Source organism: Humulus lupulus, chromosome 1 (genome assembly GCF_963169125.1).
Source record: "Humulus lupulus chromosome 1, drHumLupu1.1, whole genome shotgun sequence".
Classification (NCBI taxonomy): Eukaryota; Viridiplantae; Streptophyta; class Magnoliopsida; order Rosales; family Cannabaceae; genus Humulus; species Humulus lupulus.
In genome coordinates this window covers 3,156,168-3,173,617 of record NC_084793.1, presented here as the reverse complement: position 1 = coordinate 3,173,617, position 17,450 = coordinate 3,156,168, and the positions used below count along the sequence as shown (strand labels likewise).

At 33.5% G+C, this 17,450-nt stretch overlaps 3 protein-coding genes across 3 annotated transcripts; 1 reads left to right on the top strand and 2 right to left on the bottom strand.

Annotated features, from left to right (window-relative positions):
• The first annotated feature begins 445 nt into the window (after positions 1 to 445).
• Positions 446 to 1,424, top strand: LOC133782313 (uncharacterized). The gene is made up of 3 exons (XM_062221570.1): positions 446 to 882; positions 981 to 1,111; positions 1,210 to 1,424. Exons 1-3 carry the CDS (start codon positions 581 to 583, stop codon positions 1,239 to 1,241), a joined length of 465 nt encoding a protein of 154 aa, XP_062077554.1. The 5' UTR covers positions 446 to 580; the 3' UTR covers positions 1,242 to 1,424.
• Positions 1,425 to 1,502: 78 nt separating this feature from the next.
• Positions 1,503 to 4,788, bottom strand: LOC133782305 (cyclin-C1-1-like). Its single transcript, XM_062221559.1, has 9 exons — positions 4,584 to 4,788; positions 4,375 to 4,481; positions 3,949 to 3,988; positions 3,579 to 3,623; positions 3,168 to 3,286; positions 2,950 to 3,064; positions 2,430 to 2,480; positions 2,149 to 2,296; positions 1,503 to 1,965 (listed from the first exon to the last, which is right to left on the bottom strand). Exons 1-9 carry the CDS (start codon positions 4,613 to 4,615, stop codon positions 1,858 to 1,860), a joined length of 765 nt encoding a protein of 254 aa, XP_062077543.1. The 5' UTR covers positions 4,616 to 4,788; the 3' UTR covers positions 1,503 to 1,857.
• An 8,357-nt stretch (positions 4,789 to 13,145) lies between these two features.
• LOC133812975 (AAA-ATPase At5g17760-like) lies at positions 13,146 to 14,072 on the bottom strand. Its single transcript, XM_062246828.1, has one exon. It carries the CDS (start codon positions 14,070 to 14,072, stop codon positions 13,146 to 13,148), a length of 927 nt encoding a protein of 308 aa, XP_062102812.1.
• Positions 14,073 to 17,450: the final 3,378 nt, after the last annotated feature.

Sequence of the window (17,450 nt, the reverse complement as noted above, 5' to 3'; positions counted from 1 at the left end):
TATCATTTAGAACTTATTTAAGCAAAAATATAAAAATTGGGATCTAATTGCTAAAACAAATTTAGAAACCTGAGTAATTCAAATAGTAAAACTTAGAAACCAAGTACTGTTTTAAAACTATGGAATCAACCTCCATAATAATTAGTGTAAATGATCATAGATTTGAAACAAACAAATGTTTATAATGATTAGTGTATATGATCAGAGATTTGAAACAAACAAATGTTTGATTAAGAATTAATTGACAAATTTTGTTAAGATCTAAAACATAAATATATATATAAAAATGGTTTTATTTGACAAAAAGAAACGGCATCTAGTTTTTCCGAATATTCACAAAAACAGCATATATTTTTTCCTCCATGTGTTTTTTATATATAAATATTAATATTATCTACATTAAATCAATCAAAATATTATTTTTCTTTGCGAGGTGAGATATAGATGCTTATATAATTATACATTTAATTTATGACGTGGAAAACAATTTGTCAAAAAAAAAAAAATTATGATGTGGAATAAACAAAATTGACGTCGAACACGAGCCCAGAGCAGAGCCCAGGTTCAGCTAGCCGCGTCCATGGATCCCAAATGCGAAATCAAACCATGCCCTAATCCCCACCACCACCATCACCACCACCATCTCCACAATAATCATCACCATTGTCAATCATTCTTTTTCCCCCATCATCATCATCATCATCATCATCATCATCATCATCATCATCACCACCACCACCACCACCACCACTGCCACCGTCGTGTAATCCCAAATTTTGCATCTTTACCCCAAACCCTAGAACCTTTTGGTTCCCCTGCTTTCCCCAATAATCATACATTGGAAGCTTCTGAAAATGGAGGACCCGTCGATTCTGCTCCTCGGTAAGAACTCTCCATAGGTTTAGTATTGTTGCATTCTCGAATTGTAGGAATATGAACTCACTTGAGATTGAGTTATTACCATTTTGGATTATGAACAGGGTATTACAGGAGCAAGAGGATTATGGGTTAGAAGAGGAAGAGGAAGAGGAAGAGGATGATGAGCCTATTTTTGTGCTAACTGATGAGTGGAGGGACTTCTTTGCAAAATCAGAAGCTAAGAGAAAACTGGGTAACCTTCTTCTTAACACCACTTTCCATTGTTTTGGCTTTTCTTAAATAGTTTGATGTACTAAAGTTTTGCTCTGTTGTTGGTGGTGTTTGTGACAGAGAAGAAACAAGCTAAGAAGGGGAAAAAGTGAGGAATGATATCTTATCCAAGTTGAAAGAAGAAGAAGAGTTCTTTTGGGAGTTTTTTTGAATAATTTTCCAGGAGCTCATTCTAGATTCTCCCTGTATCCTAATTTTTTTTTTACTTTGTTAAGATCACTGCCATATTCCTTTGAATTTGCAAAATTGACCCCCATGATGGGATTTCTAAGATATGTAACAATCTTTCATTGAGAAATCATTGTGGTTCAATTTTCATACTAACATCAAAATTACTAAATAGGACAACCAGCAACTGAAATAAGGTTTAATTAAATACAACATATTAAATATATTATAGTGACACTTGATAAAATTATTAGGGGAAATGTTGCAATACTGACTCCCCCAATAACCAGTGACTGTCACAATGTGGAGGTACATTTGATTTGAAGCTAAATGATTTGGGACTAATAGGCTTGCTCTAATAGGAATAAGCCTAGAGAAAGAGCAGATTTACACAATATAGCTTGGCTTGGCTTATACTTATCATTTTTCTTCATGATCACGATTTTACTTCGTATCCAATAATGACTCAGAAAGCGACCTTGGTGGTTGCAAATAACACAAGTACTTTACTTCTTGGCAAGAGGCAGTAGTGGCCAGCATCTATGGTTTCGAAGCAAGTTTGGCTAGGGATGCACCAACCCTCCTCTCCTCAGCAATAGTTTTGTAGTTTTCATAGAAATCTAATATCTCCATAGATATATTTTTCACCTGCAAAATCATACACATAATTACTTTCAAGGTTAACAAGATTGCATATGCAATTAGCATAATGATGGGTTCTGATGAAGTAACTGATGTTGTTCCATGGTTTCCTTCTTTTTTTTTTGGCACGATAAAGACTTCATTAAAATATGTATAAAAAAAACATTAGAGAAATAAACTTGGTCTAACCACATTCATATCCACGCGAAGCTCTTCAAACCATGAAGTTGTATCCTTGTCTCTGTACACACTAGCAATATATATGCAAGCTAAAGCAATAAGATGTGGGGGATGAACGAGTATAAGGTCCATCTTGTATGTGTCATTGACAAGTCCCCTGCTCTTATTAAAAAGTAAAGACCCATATTAAGTTTCTGCTGTATAAACACAAGAATAAGATGATAATAGAAAATTCAACTCCTCTAAAACACACAATTTAAAAGAAAACAAATCAGTAGATTGGATTTTACCAAGTTAACTGAGTCATGTTTATATCATTCAGTCCTGCATCTTGAAGAAGCCTGCCAATGAAAAGGTTAAATCCCTCGTTAGATTTTATGCCTTGTAGAGAATGTAAGATCTGGTCTAGTCTATAACAACATATGGTCTTGAAAATTCATAAATTAAAGATTAATGGACAATCTGTTCCCACTTGAAACTTGTGGGACCACAATTGCAATTTAAGTTTAAAACAAAAATTGTGCACGAGTAAAGTGAAAAATGTATGTATATCTGTGTCCATCTTAGTTGGGTTAACAATGAACATATTATATATTTGATAAACAACAATGAAAAATAATTGAGATTTTGATATAACTGATATCTACAGAAAAAATTATTGCAAGTTAAAATAAAGACATTTTATGGTCTACAGCAAAAAATCATTGAAGGAAACGAAAGACATTTTAACTATGCCACTGTTTGATCAAAATAAAGTTGAAAGAACATGCTAATGCAAGTCATCTAAGTTAAATAAGACACCATACTTACTGAGACAATGAACGATAAGGATGAAATACAACCAGATAGTAGTTAATAGCTTCTAAAATCTTCATTTCCATTTCAAGTATATCCTTGATTTCATATCTGTACTTTTCATCTGAGGCTATAAGATTAAAGAGGTATTTTCAGCACTTCAGAGTTTAAACTGAATGTCAACAATAACTATACGAAAAAATTAAATCACATGATCAGTAACAAGAGTTTACATTGCTTTTTGATGTAAAATACAAGAAGTCGGGCCTGCACTATACTTTCTTCTACTTTTGACGCGAGGTACAAACAGGTTGGAGCTACAAGACGTGGATCATATTCAATCATACTCTTTCTGAAATCAAAAAACAGAAGTATCTGGAGTTAGATGTGATACATTTCCAAGTGTTAGATTTACTAAGCTTCTTATGGCTATTGTACATTTGGGGGATCCGATCAAATAACTAACTATGTCATATTATGTATTTCAGGCTCATCTTTGTAATAGTAGTAGGGATAACTTAGTAATCTAAGCATGGAAAGTGAAAAGTTTATGTAGAAAACTCCTTCCTATCATATTATTCTTCTGCAATCAAAGAAAAATCAACAAAGATTCATAACACAAAGCATTTTTTCATCCAAAGTACCTGATATACACACGTCTCATATATGTAACAGCAGTAGCTACAATCCTGGAAAAATTAAAGACAGTAAATTTGGAAGTCAGATAAATTGGTGAAAGAAAAAATGAAATTTTTAACAACACCAATAAAGTTAAGGTGAAGAAAAGACTTCAAATTATCCTGCTTTGAGGAAGCTCTATAGAATAATAAAAGTCCTAACGCATTAGATATGATTGTTGCACTTTGATTTAACCAAGCCTGTATAAACATACTAATGTCCATAGCTCAAACTTGCAACTTTAAAGTGGTGTTTTTTTTAATAAAAACCATTAACATGGTTATTTTGTCAGATTATGAAGCAAAAAAACTACAAATCACAGATTTAATTCCAAACCTCTGTCTCACTTTCACTTGCGTAGCCAATCTCCATATATCTGGAAAAGAAAAAAATTTTAAGATAACAAAACAAAATTAAGTCTACCAACTAAAACTGTATGTCTATTCTTATAAAGTTGAGGGTTTAAATTTGAAGATTTCCTTCATGCGGGGTAGTTACGAAGCTTGAATTTTTAACACTTTCCCATTAGTTAGAAACTTTCACATGATCAGGGCAATAAATAAACATTGCCATGTGATTCTAGGTTAAACTAGAGAAATAGAACAGTGTCTTTACTCAAAGAACAAAGAAAATTTACAATAAACTTAAAATTCAGCACCATATATTGTAATTAAGAAGAAAAAACCCCCAAAGTTAAAAAAAGAAAAAGCTCAACATAAACTGCAAAAAAGTTGTAAGAAAAAATTAGTGAATGTTTCATACAATTGGCCATTTCCATTTTGATGAGCTTCAAGTCTTCAACAGTGATGCCTTTCTCCTTGTCCAGTGGGTGCACCACATCCACCTCTTCCTGATCCAAAAGCTGTTTACTGCATGAATTTGAAATTTATTTTTAAGGAAATATAATATATACATACATACATAAATATATATATATGTTTATGTGGAGAGTTGAGTCATTGGAAGCATACAAATGAGAGGAGGTCCAGAAATTCGCAGCCATGTCTGAGTGAGAAATATGAGAAAGGCGTCGAGATACTCCTGTGGAGATTATTTCTTGCAGATTCAATCTTCGATGGTAGCGAAGGAGACGAAGGAAGAGGGGTCAGCTCAGTTGAGCAAATTGTGGATTAAAGCTTTGCATAATCCAATCTCTATTTCTTTCTTTCTCGAATATTCAAGATTTGTTGGTTCGTCACTTGGTCCAATAAAAATATTGGGCTGCCCAGCCCAACTCAGCCCCAACAGAATTCGTCTGCAAGTTTTTTATATATTATTTAAGGAGTATCGTAAAATCGACAATTCTCTTAAAAACGACAATTATCTTAAAAACGACAATATTCTGTAAAACGATAACAGTATTTTTTTTTTTTATATATATATAAACGAAATTTCCCTTTAAAAAATACAGTATTATGGGAAACGACAACTTCTTATAAAAACGACAAAGTTTCATAAAACGACAATGTAATGAAAACGACAAAAATTGTAAAAACGACTATATTATTTAAAAACGACAAAATTCTCATAAACGACAATTTTGATTAAAAATGAGATTCAACTATTTCCTTAGAAGAACGTCATTAAAATAAAACTGTATGCGTTTGGTAATGAAGATTTTTCTTAAAACATTACTTGCTAAAAAAAAAAGTATTTGAAATGGTTATATTACTATGTATATATATAAATATACAAATGAGAGGAGAGGAGGTCGATATATTTGTTTCTTGCATATTCAAGCTTAGCCAAAGAAGAAGAAGACGCTGCTATGTCTGCCTGGTTTACTTTGTTTGTTGGTCCAATAATATCAACTCTTGTTTGAGAAATTTTCATATATTTATTATACCATTTTTTCGGACTTAATTAGATTTACACATGGGTCGGTAACGATTCAGATTTGTAAAGTATCATTTTAGTATATTATATTTACAATAATACTTATTTTGTACTCTATAATTTGAAATCGTACATATTTGGTATCTTATATTTTAAAATGTGACATATTTTGTACTATAAACTCAAATTTAATTAATAATTTTTTTCAATTTAATCAAACTTGTTTTAATTGTATGAGTTCCAAATTCAAATTTAATTACTTAATTACATATAATTGATAGGAGTTTGCTCATATTAATAAAATTTTATTTATTAAATCTAAGTATAGAGTACCAAATATTTAGCATTTCTCTAATATTAAATATATTTATATACGATATCTTATACATTCAAAATACTCATGATAAAATAAATCAAATGATATAAATAAATTTATATATTTTCAAATTATATAGAGATATACATTGCAGCGATACATTTATGTCATTTTCGTTTATTAATGTTTATACATTGAATTTGACATGGTTTTATCAATTATTATTTACCCATGACATGTCATGGGAAATATATCAAACGAGTGGAAGACGAATGTAATACATTCCAGCGAAATAAGTGAAATCACAAATTTACCAAAGGGGTACCACTTTCAGAAAAATTCGATTTCTATATTATGAAATCGAGAAATATTTTGAAAATGAAGACTAAGGAAAATACGAGGGTAATGGACACAAAAGTTGTAGCTAGGGATGTACATTTTTCCCATGAGAATGGGGCCCCGTGGGGAGGCGGGGAGGGGGATAACTTTCAACCCTTGAATGTTAAATGGGGCGGGGACGAGGACAGCACTCCCTGCCCCGATGGGGCCGCGTTTAATTTTTTATATATTTCTGTAACATTTTATATGTATTTTATATATTTTTTAGGTGTTTTTGTAGTATAGTAATAAATTTTATAATATTTTAAATTTTATTTAGGATAGTGTTTAATATTTTAAATAATAAATATTATGCAATATTTTTATTTACATATAATTTACGATTTTTATTTTAAAATTTATTTTTTAAATAAATGGATTCCTCGCCCCAATAGGGGATTCCCCACCCTGTCCCCGACGAGGAATAAGCGGGGATAGGGCGGGGACGGGGATTAGAAATATAAATGGGGACGGGGGCGGGGGGAACCACTCCCCGCCAATTCCTCGGCCCGTGTGCATCACTAGTTATAGTCTTATGTCTTAGGCTTCTATGTATACAATTTTGTACAATTTTGAGGTGTGTAGAGGGAGATACGACACAAATACAGAGAGATGTCCGAATTGTAGGGAAAAATATGCGAAAGTATCCATTGAAATGTGGAAAATTTTCAAATGTAGACTTAAGGCCCCGTTTCAACTCAAATAGAATCATTTACCCACGAGAAGTCATGCGGAAAAATATCGAATGAGTAGAACACGAGTGTCATACATTACGTCGAAATTAATGAAATCTCGAATTTACCAAAGGGGTACCCCTTTCACAAAAATTCGAATGATATATTATGAATTCGAACAATATTTTGAAAATGAAGACTAAGGAAACTACGAGGGTAATGAGAACGAAAGTAGTAGACCAATATCTTAGGCTTCTATGTATAAAATTTCATGCAATTTCGAGGTGTGTAGAGGGACATACGACCAAAATACTGAGAGATTTCTGAATATAAGGGAAAAACTTGCGAAAATCACCATTAAAAAGTGGAAAATTTTCAAATGTGGACTTAAAGCTCCGTTTCAACTCAAATAGAATCATTTACCCACGAGAAGTCATGGGGAAAATATCGAACTAGTAGAACACGAGTGTAATACATTACACCGAAAATTAGTGAAATCTCAAATTTACCAAAGGGGTATTCTTTCAGAAAAATTCAATTTCTATTTTATGAATTCGAGCAATATTTTGACAATGAAGACGAAGAAAAATGCAATGGTAATGGGCATGAAAGTTGTAGACCTATGTCTTAGGCTTCTATGTATACAATTTATTGCAATTTCAAGGTGTGTAGAGGGAGATATGACCAAAATAATGAGAGATTCTGAATATTAGGGAAAAGCTTGCAAAAATTTCCATTGAAATGTGGAAATTTTTTAAATGGGGACTTAAGGCTCCGTTTCAACTCAAATAGAAGCATTTACCCAAGAGATTTCATGGGGAAATTTTTTGAATGAGTAGAACACGAGTGTAATACATTACGACATAATTAGTGAACTCTCACAATTACGAAAGGGGTGTCCCTTTCAGAAAAACTTAATTTTTATATAATGAATTCGAGCAATATTTTGAAAATTAAGATGAAGGAAACTACGAGGGTTATGGGCACGAAAGTTGAAGCCCTATGTCTTAGGGTTGTATGTATAAAATTTTGTGGAATTTCGAGGTGTGTAGAGGGAGATACGACCAAAATAATGAGAGATTCTACATATTAGGAAAAAGCTTGTGAAAATTGCCATTGAAATGTGGAATTTTTTTAAATGGGGGCTTAAGGCTCTATTTCAACTTAAATAGAAGCATTTACCCATGAGATTTCATGGGAAAAAATTTCGAACGAGTAGAATACGAGTGTAATATATTTCGGCGAAATTAGTGAACTCTCACATTTTCCAAAGGGGTACCCCTTTGAGAAAATTTTGACTTCTACATTATGAATTCGAGCAATATTTTTAAAATGAAGATGAAGGAAGCTACGAGGGTTGTGGGCACGAAAGTTGTAGCCCTATGCCTTAGGGTTCTATGTATAATATTTCGTACAATTTCAAGGTGTGAAGAGAGAGATACCACCAGAATATTGAGAGATGTCTAAATATTAGGAAAAAAACTTGTACATTATGGCGAAGTACATTACGAGAGATGTATATTATGACAAAGTTAGTGAAATCTCACATTTACCAAAGGGGTATCCCTTTATGAAAAGTTCGATTTCTATATTATGAATTTGAGTAGTATTTTGTAAATGAAGACTAAGGAAACTACGAGGGTAATGGGCACAAAAGTTGTAGCCCTATGTCACAACCTTCTATTTATAAAATTTCGTGTAATTTCGAGGTGTGTAGACGGAGATACGAATAAATACTGAGAATTGTCTGAATATTAGGGAAAAACTTGTGAAAATTGCAATTGAATAGTGGAAATTACCAAATGTGAACTTAAGGCTCCATTTCAACTCAAATAGAAGTTTTAAGCCATGAGATGTCGTGGGATTTTTTTTGAATGAGTAGAGCACGAGTGTAATACTTTACAGTGAAATTATTGAACTCTCACATTTACCAAAGGGGTACCCCATTTAGAAAATTTTGATTTCTATATGATGAATTCGAGCAATATTTTGAAAATGAAGACAAAGGAAACTACAAGGGTTATGGGCACAAAAGTTGTAGCCCTATGTCTTAGTGATCTATGTATAAAATTTCATGCAATTTCGAGATATGTAGAAGGAGATACAACTAAAAGATATGTTTGAATATTAGGGAAATGCTTGCGAAAATTGCCATTGAATTGTGGAAAATTGTCAAATGGTGGCTTAAGGATTTGTTTCAACTCAAATAGAAGCATTTACCCATGAGATTTAATGGAGAAATTTTTTGAACGAGTAGAACACAAGTGTAATACGATACGACGAAATTAGTGAAATCTGCAATTTAACAAAGGGGTACTCTTTCAGAAAAAATTGATTTCTATATTATGAATTCTAGCAATATTTTGAAAATGAAGACGAAGGAAACTACGAGGGTTATGGGCACAAAAGTTGTAGCCTTATGTTTTGGGGTTATATGGATAAAATTTCGTGAAATTTCGAGGTGTGTAGAGGGAGATACAACCAAAATACTGAGAATTGTCTAAATATTAGGGAAAAACTTGCAAAAATTACCATTGAATAGTGGAAACTTGCCAAATGTGGACTTAGATCTCCATTTCAACTCAAATAGAAGTATTAGGCTTGAGATGTCATGGGGAAAAATTTTGAACGAGTAAAACAAGTGTGTAATACATTACAGCGAAATTAGTGACCTCTCACATTTACCAAAAGGGTACCCCTTTCAGAAAAATTCAATTTCTATATTATAAATTCGAGCAATATTTTGAAAATGAATTATGGGCATGGAAGTTGGAGCTCTATGTCTTAGAATTCTATGTATAAAATTTCGTGGAATTTCGAGGTGTGTAGCGGGAGATATGTCTAAAATACTAAGAATAGTCTTAATATTAGGGAAAAACTTGCAAAAATTGCCATTGAAATGTGGAAAAGTTTCAAATGGGGACTTAAGGCTCCGTTTCAACTCAAATAGAAGCAGTTACCCATGAGATTTCACAGGGAAAAAATTCGAACGAGTAGAACACGAGTGTAATACATTACAGTGAAATTAGTGAAATCTATAATTCACCAAAGGGGTACTTCTTTTTAAGAAAAATTAGAATTCTATAATACGAATTCGAAAAGTATTTTGAAAATGGAGACTAAGGAAACTACAAGGGTAATTGGCACAAAAGTTGTAGCCCTATGTCATAGGCTTCTATTTATAAAATTTTGTGCAATGTCGAGGTGTGTAGAGGGAGATATGACCAAAATACTGAGAATGGCCTGAATGTTCGGGAAAAACTTGCAAAAATTTCCATTGAATAGTATAAAATTGCCAAATGTGTACTTAAAGCTCTGTTTCAACTAAAAAAGAAGTATTTAGCCATGAGATGTCATGGGGAAAATTTTTGAATGAGTAAAACACGAGTGTAATACATTACGTCGAAATTAGCGAAATCTCACATTTACCAAAAGGGTACCCCTTTAAGAGAAATTCGATTTTTATATTATGAATACGAGCAATATTTTGACATTGAAGACTAAGGAAACTAGGAGGATAATGGGCATGAAAGTTTTAGCCCTATTTCTTAGGCTTCTATGTATACAATTTCGTGCGATTTTGAGGTGTGTAGAGGGAGATACATCCAAAATACTGAGAGATGTCTGAATATTAGGGAAAAACTTACAAAAATTGCCATTGAAAAGTGGAAAATGTTCAAATAGGGACTTAAGGATCCATTTCAACTCAAATAGAAGCATTTAGCCATGATATGTCTTGGGGTAATTTTTTAAACGAGTAGAACACGAATGTAATACATTTCGGCAAAATTAGTGAACTCTCACATTTACCAAAGGGGTACCCCTTTTAGAAAATTTTGATTTCTACATTATGAATTCGAGCAATATTTTGAAAATGAAGATGAAGGAAACTACGAGGGTTATGGGCACGAAAGTTGAAGCCCTAACGCCTTAGGGTTCTATGAATAATATTTCGTGTAATTTTGAGGTGCGAAGAGGGAGATACAACCAAAAGATTGAGAGATGTCTGAATATTAGGAAAAAGCTTGCGAAAATTGCCATTGCAAAGTGGAAAATTTTCAAATGGGGACTTAAGGCCTCATTTCGACTCAAATATAAGCATTTACCCATGAGGTTTCATGGAGAAAGTTTAGAACAAGTAGAACACGAGTGTAATACATTACAGTAAAATTAGTGAAATCTCACATTTACAAAAGGGGTACCCCTTTTAGAAAAATTCCTTTTCTTTATTATGAATTTGTGCAATATTTTAAAATTGAAGACGAATGAAACTATGATGATTATGGGCATGAAAGTTGTAGCCTTATGTCTTAGGCTACTATGTACCGAATTTCGTGATATTTCGAGGTGTGTTGAGGGAGATACGACAAGCATACTAAGAATTGTCTAAATCTTTGGGAAAAACTTGCGAAAATTGCCATTGAAAAGTGGAAAATTGTCAAATGTGGATTTAAGCTCCATTTCAACTCAAATAGAAGCATTTAGCCATGATATGTCATGGGGAAAATTTTCGAACGAGTAGAACACGAGTTTAATACATTACGAGGAAATTAGTGAAATCTCACATATACCAAAGGGGTATCCCTTTCAGAAAAAATTGATTTCTATATTATGAATTCACGCAATATTTTGATATAATGAAGACAAAGGAAACTACAAGGGTTATGAGCACAAAAATTGTATGTCTTAGGCTTCTATGTATAAAATTACGTGCAATTTTGAGGTGTGTAGAGGGAGATACGACCAAAATACTAAGAATTATCAATATTAGGAATAAACTTGCAAAAATTGCCTTTGAAAAGTGGAAAATTGTCCAATGTAGAATCAAGGGGCCATTCCAACTTTTGTGGAATTTAGCGTCCCACATGGGAAAAATTTCGAATGATCTTTGAACTTGTTTTTAGGTTGAAAAGAGTAATGAAAGTGTGTTAATTGTAAATTTATTCAACTTTTACCTTTATGTTTTAAGTAGTGAGTCCATTTAAAAGTCTGTGAGTTGTTGTTAGTAATTATAAATATTTATGTAAATTTGTGTGTTTTTGTCATTCAGGAAAGGAACCTTCAAAGCACTAAGGGAAATTAAAGGAATCAAAAGACAAAGGGGACAGAAAGGGAGCATTGCTGCTCGGATGCTGTAGGCCAGACTCGTAGTAATTCTGGGAAAAGAAGGATGACGTGGACAAAAGCCAGCTGCACTTAAGTAATTACCTCAGCGCCTATGTGGCACCCATTTTAATGAATGAAGTCAACTGGCTGAGGTGGCAAGAAGAAATGGACCAAAGATGGAAATGGGCTTTCTAATTAGGGTAAGGGAAAGTACCCTAAGAAGAGACACAGCCGAAATAGAAGGAGAGGACCATTTTTTATCATCTGACCAGAAAATTCAGAAGGAGAGTACAGAGAAAAATAGTGAAAAACAGAGAGATATACACAGAAGAGGAAAGAAGCTCACGGCTAGGAAGAGGACTTAGCACAAGACTTGCTACTATCTCTTTCTTCTACACTCCTCATTTTGTAGTGTATACACTTATTTGTCTAATCTGTGAACTGTGTTACAATGGATGAATTAATTTTACCTGGGTTTGTAACCTTGATTTTAGACATGAACTAATCACCTTGAGATTTGGGTGGCTATGAATCCTATGTGATGAAGTATTAATGCAATGCATGAGTTTAGTAATTTGCCTTTGTTCATTCAAGTGAAATTAATGTTTAATGATTGTTGATTACTGGCCATAACTAACAATTAAACTAGCTAGATTTGATTTTGGAAAGAATCTATCTAGTGGAATCAACTTGAATGATGCAAGAAAAATGCCATGTTTAGGTAGTTCTTAGTAGTGAAATAGGAATATTTTGCTACCTTGTATAACCTGAGATTTGGTGATTAAATGCGTGTTTTACAACCTGATTTAATATAGGAATGTGTTGAATTAAGTTGTGGAATTATATCAGTGGGTTTTGGAAAAAGCTTACTGGCGTATTGTGAAATCTGTTAACTCTATGCATAATTGCTGAACGATTGCTATAACAATTGGGCAGATTAACATAGGGGGAAATAGCCATCCAGATCTACTTATTCACATATATTTTGCCTGAATTAAATTCTTCTGAAATCTTAGCTATATTTTAATTAGAATCAATTGCAACCATTTAATTTCAGATCCATATTATATTCATTCTCATATTTCCTTTTTCTTTTACTTTTAAATTGCTATTAAGTTGGTTTTGCATTTGCTTAATTTGAAATCCCTGTGGAGACGATACTCACTTACTACTATATTACTCGTTGCCGACTGTGTATACTTGCACATTTTAATTGCTTAAATTTACGCAACAAGGTTCCTAAGATGGGAATCTTTACGGAGATTCGAAAGTTGCAAGTCATATATATCAAACTTGAGATGATTAGCCATGGCCGCAATCAAGCTTGATTTTCCAGTACCAGGAGGGCTGTAGAGCAAGTAGCCGCGCTTCCAAGCCTTGCCCACTTTCTTATAAAATTGTTTTTGATCCAGGAACCTATCTAAATCATGGATGAGTTCCTCCTTGAGTCCCTCATCCATGGCCAGCGTGACGAATGTGGATGGATGGTCGAAGTTGATGGAACTCCATGGATTCCCATCTAAGTAATGGTAGTCACCTAATTTAGAGAAAAGCTGCACTACTTTTCTTTCTTCGTTGATGGCTTTAGCTTTATCTATTATGTAGGGGAGATAACCTTTCACCACTTTCTCCATAAACTTCTTTTTGAAACTCAGCTTGAACGATCGATTCTCAATTGGTCTGGCTAGTGCACTTGCCGACCCATCTCTTCGATTATTATTCGTAGTTCTCGTTGTGATGATGAACTCCCACATAACCACCATTCCCTCAAACACGTCGCTGATCTTTTCGCCATTTTCCATGCTAATATATATGATGTTTTCATTATTCTTTATTAAGTTGGTATTCTGAAAAACCTTAAGGTTTTGACACGAGGAGGGTGTGATTTTTGTGCTCAAGAAAGTCTCCGACGCCATGAATATTTCATTATGCAAAAAATCATTGAACTCATCGATGGTTAGGATCATCTCTGTCGACTGAGTATAAAACACTACTCTCTCCAACAGCTGTAATATTTTGTCCATCGGTATAATAGGCTCAATTATACGGCGTATCTCATTGAAAATTGTTTGAATTATCACTGCTGTCGCAGTAATACTCGTCAACGCAGACCATATGGCTCCGGTTGAGGGAATCATTATCATCCCCATCTACTTAATTATTTTTTCCTTCCAACTTATTAAAGGTATTTATAGGTGTCACATATTTAATAAAACCCTAGTTAATTTCATCCTCATTTGAGTCTAATTCGACTTCGATATCAGATGATGTCACTCCATAGATTTTTTTTAATTTGAATTTGAATTTAACCGAAACAATTTTTTATATATCTATAAAATTATGTATTATATATTATTATTAAAATAATATTTTATAATATTTAAATTTATAAAACATCTAATTTTATATTAAATATTATTATAATAATATTGGTCATATTAATATAATTAGAAAGAAATTAAGATTCTAAACATAGGGCAACAAATTTTGTGCCCATGACCCTCGCATATTCCTTAGTATTCACTTTCAAAACATTGCTCGAATTTGCAATATAGAAATCGAAGATTTCTGAAAGGGGTACCCCTTTGGTGAATTGGAGATTTCACTAATTTCTCCGAAATGTTTTACCCTCATGTTCAACTCGTTCGATATTTTTCCCCAAGAGATCTCATGGGTAAATGAATCTATTGGAGTTGAAACAGAGCCTTAAGTCAACATTTGAATTTTTTTTTCCCTTTTTGATGGCAATTTTCGCAAGTTTTTGCCATATATTCGTACATCTATCAGTATTTTGACCGTATTACCCTCTACACACCTCATATTTGCATGAAATTTGATACAAAGAAGCCTAAGACATAGGGCTATAACTTTTGTGCCCATGACCCTCGCATATTCCTTAGTATTCACTTTCAAAACATTTCTCGAATTTGAAATATAGAAATCGAGGATTTCTGAAAGGGGTACCCCTTTGGTGAATTGGAGATTTCACTAATTTCTCTGAAATGTTTTACCCTCGTGTTCAACTCGTTCGATATTTTTCCCCAAGAGATCTCATGGGTAAATGAATCTATTGGACTTGAAACGGAGCCTTAAGTCAACATTTGAAATTTTTTTCCCTTTTTGATGGCAATTTTCGCAAGTTTTTGCCATATATTCGTACATCTCTAAATATGTTGACTGTATCACCCTCTACACACCTCAATTTGCACGAAATTTTATACATAGAAGCCTAAGACACAGGGCCACAAATTTTGTGCCCATGAGCATCGCATATTCCTTAGTATTCACTTTCAAAACATTGCTCGAATTCGTATTAGAGAAATCGAAGATTTCTAAAAGGGGTACCCCTTTGGTGAATTGGAGATTTGACTAATTTCTCTGAAATGTTTTACCCTCGTGTTCAACTCGTACGATATATTTCCCCAAGAGATCTCATGGGTAAATGAATCTATTGGACTTGAAACGGAGCCTTAAGTCAACATTTGAAAAAAAAAATTCCCCTTTTTAATGGCAATTTTCGCAAGTTTTTTCCATATATTCATACATCTCTCAGTATTTTGACGGTATCACCCTCTACACACCTCAGATTTGCACGAAATTTTATACAAATAAGCCTAAGACATAGGGCTACAACTTTTGTGCCCATGACTCTCGAAAATTCCTTTGTATTCACTATCAAAAAATTTATCGAATTTGAAATATAGAAATCGAGGATTTCTGAAAAGGGTACCCCTTTGGTGAATTGGAGATTTCACTAATTTCTCCGAAATGTTTTACCCTCATGTTCATCTCATACGATATTTTTCCCCAAGAGATATCATGGGTAAATGAATCTATTGGAGTTGAAACGGAGTCTTAAGTCAACATTTGAAAAAAATTTCCCCTTTTAGATGGCAATTTTTGCAAGTTTTTGCCTTATATTCGTACATCTCTTAGTATTTTGATCGTATCACCCACAACACACCTCAGATTTGCATGAAATATTATACAAAGAAGCCTAAGTTATAGGGCTACATCTTTTGTGCCCATGGTCCTCGCATATTCCTTAGTATTCACTTTCAAAACATTTCTCGTATTCATATTAGATAAATCGAAGATTTCTGAAAGGGGTACCCCTCTGGTGAATTGGAGATTTCACTAATTTCTCCGAAATGTATTAACCTCATGTTCAACTCGTTCGATATTTTTCTCCAAGAGAAATCATGGGTAAATGAATCTATTGGACTTGAAACGGAGCCATAAGTCAACATCTGAAAAAAAAAATTCTCCTTTTTGATGGCAATTTTCGCAAGTTTTTGCCTTATATTCGTACATCTCTCAGTATTTTGATCGTATCACCCTCTACACACCTCGGATTTGCACGTAATTTTATACATAGAACTCTAAGACATAGGGCTACAACTTTTGTGCCCATGACCCTCGCAAATTCTTTAGTATTCACTATCAAAACATTGCTCGAATCCATATTAGAGAAATCGAAGATTTCTGAAAGGGGTACCCCTTTGGTGAATTGGAGATTTCAATAATTTCTCCGAAATGTATTACCCCCATGTTCAACTCGTTAGATATTTTTCCCGAAGAGATCTCATGGGTAAATGCATCTATTGGAGTAGAAACAGAGCCTTAAGTCAATATTTGAAAAAATTTTGCCCTTTTCGATGGCCATTTTCGCAATTTTTTGCCTTATATTCGTACATCTCTCAGTATTTTGACCGTATCACCCTCTACACAATTCAGATTTGCTCGAAATTTTATATATAGAAGCCTAAGACATAGGGCTACAACTTTTGCGCCCATGACCCTCGCATATTCCTTAGTATTCACTTTCAACATATTGCTCGAAATAATATTAGAGAAATCGAGGATTTCTGAAAGGGGTACCCCTTTTGTGAATTGGAGATTTCCCTAATTTCTCCGAAATGTATTACACTCATGTTCAACTCGTTCAATATTTATCCCCAAGAGATATCATGGGTAAATGCATATATTTAAGTTGAAACGGAGCCTTTACTCAACATTTGAAAAAAAATTCCCCTTCTCGATGGCAATTTTCGCAAGTTTTTGCCTTATATTCTTACATCTCACCGTATTTTGACCGTATAACCCTCTACACAACTCGGATTTGCACGAAATTTTATATAAAGAATACTAAGACACAAGGCTACAACTTTTGTGCCCATGACCCTCGCATAATTATTAGTATTCACTTTCAACATATTGCTCGAATTCATATTAGAGAAATCGAGGATTTCTGAAAGGGGTACCACTTTGGTGAATTGGAGAATTCTCTAATATTTTCGAAATGTATTACACTCGTGTTCAAATCATTCAATATATATCCCCAAGCGATCTCATTGGTAAATGCATCTATTGGAGTTGAAACGGGGTCTTAAGTCAACAGATGAAAAAAATTTCCCCTTTTCGAGGGCCATTTTCGTATGTTTTTGCCTTATATTCGTACATCTCTCAATATTTTGACCGTATCACCCTCTACACACCTAACATTTGTACGAAATATTATATATAGA